General features: G+C 41.6%; 1 protein-coding gene across 1 annotated transcript in view; it reads right to left on the bottom strand.

Annotated features, from left to right (window-relative positions):
* Positions 1 to 532: 532 nt before the first annotated feature.
* The window catches only part of TXK (TXK tyrosine kinase), a 30166-nt gene continuing 24698 nt past the window's right edge, over positions 533 to 6000 (bottom strand). The window contains exons 12-14 of the mRNA XM_069457829.1: positions 4985 to 5103; positions 2985 to 3142; positions 533 to 773 (exon numbers count right to left, since the gene is read on the bottom strand). Of these exons, the coding sequence (XP_069313930.1) occupies positions 705 to 773; positions 2985 to 3142; positions 4985 to 5103 (346 nt within the window). The 3' untranslated portion in view covers positions 533 to 704. The remainder of the gene's footprint in view (positions 774 to 2984; positions 3143 to 4984; positions 5104 to 6000) is intronic.

Genomic DNA, 6000 nt, shown 5'->3' with positions numbered 1-6000 from the left:
TTCCTGATAGTGGGTATCACTGGAAATAGAAATGTCACCAAGGTCTGTTCAAAGAGAAACTTCTGGTTCTCTCCTATAAGTGTTTAAAACTGGAATGCAAGAAACCATTTCCAAAATAATCAACTACGTACAAAAACAATTTGTTAAATAACATATAGGAAGACTACAAAAGGCATTTCCAGAATGCTCACATTCATGACATGTGAATTTACAAAGCTTCATTTTCCATAAAGGTCTATACAGCTCAAAAGCATGAAATTCTTCAGAGGGGGCTTCTTTATTCCATGAGTTGGCAGAATTTATTTTCATCTTCTATGCATGGACCACTGAAGTGATGAATGTCACTCATATTCAACAAAGAAACTTCCTCAGCCTCGTGAAGGACCAGGCTTTCATGTTTTCGGGACTACTCTCATAAAGAGCAGCCACTGTGAAAGCTACCGTGGATCCTTTTCTCTTCTTCGCATATGGGATGTGAAATATATTACAGAAAAATAAGAGTTTGGAAGTCCCTCTCACACATGTAGAAAAACCATTGTCAGAATATTCTTAAATTCTAAAAGTTTCAAAAGCCTGTGATCTTTGCACTGTTTTCAAGAGTCAGCAACTCTAAAGGAAGATACTCCCCATCGCTGACCCCACACAGGATTTCCTTGTGTGACAGTTTTGCGAGATGACCCTCTGGGTTGGCCTTCCATTCCAGGTCACCAGGTTTCTGCGATCTCGGTGAGAGTCCGCAGCAGCTCAGCAAACGGAGGGCGGCCTTTGGGTTTCTGGAAAAGGGAAATGGAGGTGGTCAGCTTGGCTTAAGGCTCCGCCAGATGCCAGCTCCGGAACCTGCTGGCAGGGACCTGGATCCAGGCTGGTTCTCCAAAAAAAGAAGAGAAAGATATCTTGGTTGACATACCGCGGCATGATTGGCAGTTGAGCAAGGCGTGAATGTGAAATGTCGAGAGCACTGCAAAATTAAAATGGCTAGAGCTGCAGACCCTAGCCACAGATGGCTATTTAACTTAATTAAAATTAAATAAATGTTTAAATTCAGTTCTTCCATCATGCTAGCCACTTTGCAAGTCCTCAATAGCCAGAGGTGGCTGCCATGTTGGACAGGGCAGGTATAGAATATTTCCATCATAGCAGAAGGTCCCCTAGGACCGACCTCCCTAGACATCTATTTGGATGGCTTGTCATGTGTGAGGCAGAGGAGGAGCTGGGAGAGAAGGGGATCTAGAGTGCTGGGCTCCCGAGCTCAGCCCCAGGTGTTTACTACACCTGCCTCTCTATAGAAAGAAGAATTTCAGCCAGAAAGCAGAAAGCACGTTTTCCTGAAGGACTTTGCAGATCCTGGGCACAGGCTGTGCTGTCTTAAGGCTCAGTCAACAGAGTCCCTGGCAATCGAGCCAAGGATTGGAGCATTCTTCCTATTTCACCAAGGGACATGGTTTGCCTCTGGCTCCACGAGGCTGAAGAGATGGCACTGTTGGCGTCTTTGAAATCCATGGGAGATAAAACTACTCACAGTTGCCACATTCTCACAGGGCTCGCTGACAGCAGGGTTAGTCCCCCTTGGTGACTTATAAAGAGAGGACGTCAATGAAAAGGACAGAGCAGAAGACAACGCAAGAACACGCAAGAGTCCTCATTGAGACTCCAGGAATAAATGGCGGAGCTTTCTCAGGGGGCTGAGGTTGTGCGAGTAGAGCCCAGGAAATGTGTTTATCCACGGTAATATAAGCAGGTTCGAATCTACAGGCACCTAAGCACGTGGGCAAAGCCATGGCAAAACCAGCTTTTGCAAACAAATCAACATAACCAAAACATTAATCAATGTTTCAACTGTAGTTTGAGACTAACGTCTTGGTCCTTCTGGCAGCATCCTATATACCACTCCTCTTCCCTGTCCCATCTCCACAGATATATAAAATCTCAACAAGTATTTATACACATGTACATGTACATTGTTTCATACGCAATGTCTGCTTCTGAGCTATCTACATTGTTATTGCAAAGATGCTCCTAAGACAGCCTGTTTGCTGCTAACAGCTTACTTAACATTTTGTTGTGTCTTTCAAGATTCCTTGTGGAGCAGTTAATCATATGTAAATTATTTTTCATGCATTGGGGATCTTTATAAATGTAATGCTTCTCTGGAATCTGAACAAACACATTGCTCTCGAAATATTGGATTTTCCAGTGTTTGTGGATTGGAAATCAAGCGATTTCTTTTTTCAGCCAGGAGGAAATCCTCACCAAGCTTCAATTTTTCTGGGATGAAACTGTCAGCTGGAAAGAGAGCAAAACTCTCAAAAGTCACAGGGGAGTGTGATAAGAAGGGCAGGGCTGTGTTGAGTCAGAGCCCAGAAAAGGCAGAGGTGGGAACAGAAACCCCTCTGGGGTTATTTTTAAGCTTGGCATTTCAACAAGAACTGGGCTACCCAGAGATCATTTCCTGAGTGGAAGTTCCTGGCACACTTTCCACCTTCATGCCTACTCTGGTCTGATCTCTCTGGCAGACGTCTTGAGTGCCACCAGAGAGCTGAAACCCATACTTTTAGCCTTCAAAAAACAAGGCAAATGAAAGTAGAGTGAACTAAATAGAAACCCCATCCTTCTTTTTCACCATGGAAGTTTAACAAACCTGACTCTACCCTTGGTTTCCACTCACTGGTTCTTAAAGGTAAGAAAACATCTAATCGCTGAAGTTTTAGTAACATCAAGAGTTTCTTCAAGAACCAATCTAAGACAGAGAAGAACTGGGAAAGGCACTGAATTCCTCAGATAAAAGGCCATTGTTCAAAACAAAATGGATTAATGGCTTTGTAGTCTGAGTTTTAGATAGAATAGTACTTCTGGCTCTCAGGATCATTACCAAGACGCAGCCACCTTTCTGTGCCATGGTGGAGTCCTGGGGTGACGTCTGTGATAATCAGGTCTGCTCTCAGATGCCGGGACTGCCAGCCTTCGCAGGCAAATAGGGCACCTACCTCGTGCCAGCAGCTGTACATGACTTCGTAGATGCACATCGGTGCCAGGTGAGGGCGATACAGCCTGAAGCCTTTAGAAATGGCTTCCACGACTTCCAAATTTGACTTATTTTCAAAAGGCATTTTTCCTTCTGTAAAAACCTCCCACATTAAAACTCCTGAAAGTAAAGTGCATAAAACAAGGGATTAGAGAGAAATAGTGACTTGGAATTGCAACAACTGTTTCAAACCACATTATTTTCCTGCTGCAGCCTTTGAGTCAGAAACACCCAGAATGGGAGCAGTTCTCTCTAGGAAGCAGACCATGTGCACCTTGGGGGTTTTATTTATTTATTTATTTATTTTTTAATGGCCAGTTTGGTCTTATGCACCTTAATTTTTGAAGAGGTCTGTAACTTGCAAATAATCCAAGTGAAAACAATGTCTTTCTTTTTCCATTAGTCTTGATTGCCTCCTTATTAAAATAAAATGCTGGTAACATTTTCATTTCTAAGTACGGCTCATGTCCCCACACCCTGAAATCAATGAACCTTTCTGCCATTCCACAGAAAATGGCAGAATTGTGTGAGTCCCTGGGGCCTGCTATGGCTAAGAGTTTTCCAGCCAGTAGGTGGCATATGTCCCCCTCATGCCACTAGAAGACTAAACTGCTGGGTAGAGCCCCAGAGTATCTAGTAGGTCCTATATATTAAGTAGGTGTTCAATAATCACTGATTGATTGATTGACTAGTGAAACTCCTTCAGGAACTTCCAAATTACATTTATTTAATTATTCACTTGTTCTACAAATACTTATTAAGTATTAATTAGAGGCAGTAGGCCTATGCTAAGGCCAGAGGATTCTGTATATAATAACAAGACCATCCATATGCCCAGTGAGCTCACTGTCCAGTAACAAAGAGAGACAAGTAATTGGGTAACACTCAGGGAGTTCTAATTGTTCCGCAACCACTGGATGAGGTCCTTGTTTGTTTGTTTGTTTGTTTATAGACAGAGTCTCTGTCACCCCGGGTAGAGTGCAGTGGCATCATCATAGCTCACAGCAACCTCAAACTCCTGGGCTCAAAAGCAATCTTCCTGCCTCAGCCTCCTGAGTAGCTGGGACTACAGGCACGCACCACCACGCTCCACTAATTTTTTCTATTTTTAGTAGAGATGGGGTCTTGCTCTTGCTCAGGCTGGTCTCGAACTCCTGAGCTCAAGCGATCATTCAGCCTTGGCTTCCCAGAGTGCTAGGATTAGAGGTCCTTGTATTTCTATCCAATGATCTCTAAGAAGTAGTCTTACAACTTAACTGCTCTCCAGCAGAGCTTCAAATGTGAACTACTGAAATTATCACAGGTCCAGAGAGAGCTAATGAGACCAATGATACAAGCTTAACCTTATTATAGACAATACAATTTGCACATTTATTGCCATTTTTTTGAAAAGCAAACTCCATTGGACATGGGTCTACAGTGGCTCTTTCTCAATAAAGAACATTATCCTATAGAAATATCAATTGACATATCCCAAGGAAGCTTATGTCTAAATTCCACAAAATTGGAAGGTAACGAAGTAAATGAGGTGGTACCATTTTTAACCCAGGTTTTAAGTTATCAACTAAACAACTGTAAAATGGTCAAGCTGCTTAGTAGTTAGACAATGAAGTTTATTAATTACACCCTAAAGTCAATGACACTGTAAGATCATTTATCCTTCAAGCCTCTATGACATGGAAAAGTTGGCTAAGTTTGTTTTCCAGATCAGTAGACTCTTTGTTATGGATTTACAGCGAGTGCTCATTGGGGAAGGAAAAGATCCAAAAGGGAGACTTATGTAAGAAGACGACAGACCCCAGTTGCCAAGGACAGTCTGGATGTGGTTAGAACACATAAGAAAGAAGCACAGTTACAAAAAGACTTTTTTAAAAATGCTCCATCATATTAGGAAATCAAAGTTTAAAATACTGCCCATTTTATGAAATCAAGCTCCACCAAATGAGCAGCAAATGCACTCACCAAATGACCAGACGTCAGATTTACTGCTGTACTTGTTGAAATGAAAAACCTCGGGAGGGGACCACTTGATTGGGAACTTGGCTCCAGAAGAACTGATATACTCATCATCCAGAACGTACCTGAGTCATTACATTCAAAGCACATTGTGTTAATTACCTCCCATTTCTATTTACTTCGCAGCCCTCTAGTTAATTCTGAGTTGCTACAAGACAAAATATTTTACCCCAGAAATGTTCTGTACCCCTTTTCTTCTTGTCAGCATAGTGTGAAATTATAGTGTTTCCTCCCCAAACCAAGTCTTAGTTCTGTTTATTTTATTTGGGTCTGCAAAACTCATAACAATTTTTCAGTCCCAAACATGGCTCACTATTTATATTGGGTATGATAAACTCTTAACTCTATTAAAGAAGCATGCTGAATGCTCTAACAACCAAGCGTATAAAAAGAAAATAAAAGACAAACAAATGACCACTTTCTTATAAGTGAAAAAAATGAATTCAAAGTTGGATGCCATATTTTCTTCCATGGACATATTTTTTGGTGGGGCATAGAGAAGGGTGGAAAATAAAAGTATATAAACATAATACTTTTCTTTTTAAGAGATGGGGTCTCACTCTGTTGCCCAGACTGGAATGCAGTGGCACGATCACAGCTCACTGCAGCCTTGAACTCCTGAGATCAAGCGATCCTCCCACCTTGGCCTCCCAAAGTGCTGGGATTACAGGTGTGAGCCACCGCACTCAGCCAGAACATAATACTTTTGATGTGAAAATTTTGTAATGCATTAGAATGGCCCTATATGGAAAGAAATCAGGAATAACTATAATTTCCTTTTTTAAAAAAAAAACCAAGACAAAAAAGATTGAACCCCCTCTCCTTTTTCAATTGTATGCAAGAATGTCCAAATGTGGGAATCTGGAAAGAAGAGGCCACAACTAACTGTGCTTATTGCCCCTTAAGTCCACAATACAATATTTTTGAGTTATTTATTAACACAGCCCCCACACTCCCACTTT

This window comes from Eulemur rufifrons, chromosome 24 (genome assembly GCF_041146395.1).
Source record: "Eulemur rufifrons isolate Redbay chromosome 24, OSU_ERuf_1, whole genome shotgun sequence".
Taxonomy (NCBI): domain Eukaryota; kingdom Metazoa; phylum Chordata; class Mammalia; order Primates; family Lemuridae; genus Eulemur; species Eulemur rufifrons.
The sequence above is the reverse complement of the archived record's forward strand: the minus strand, read 5'-3'. Positions and strand labels throughout refer to the sequence as shown.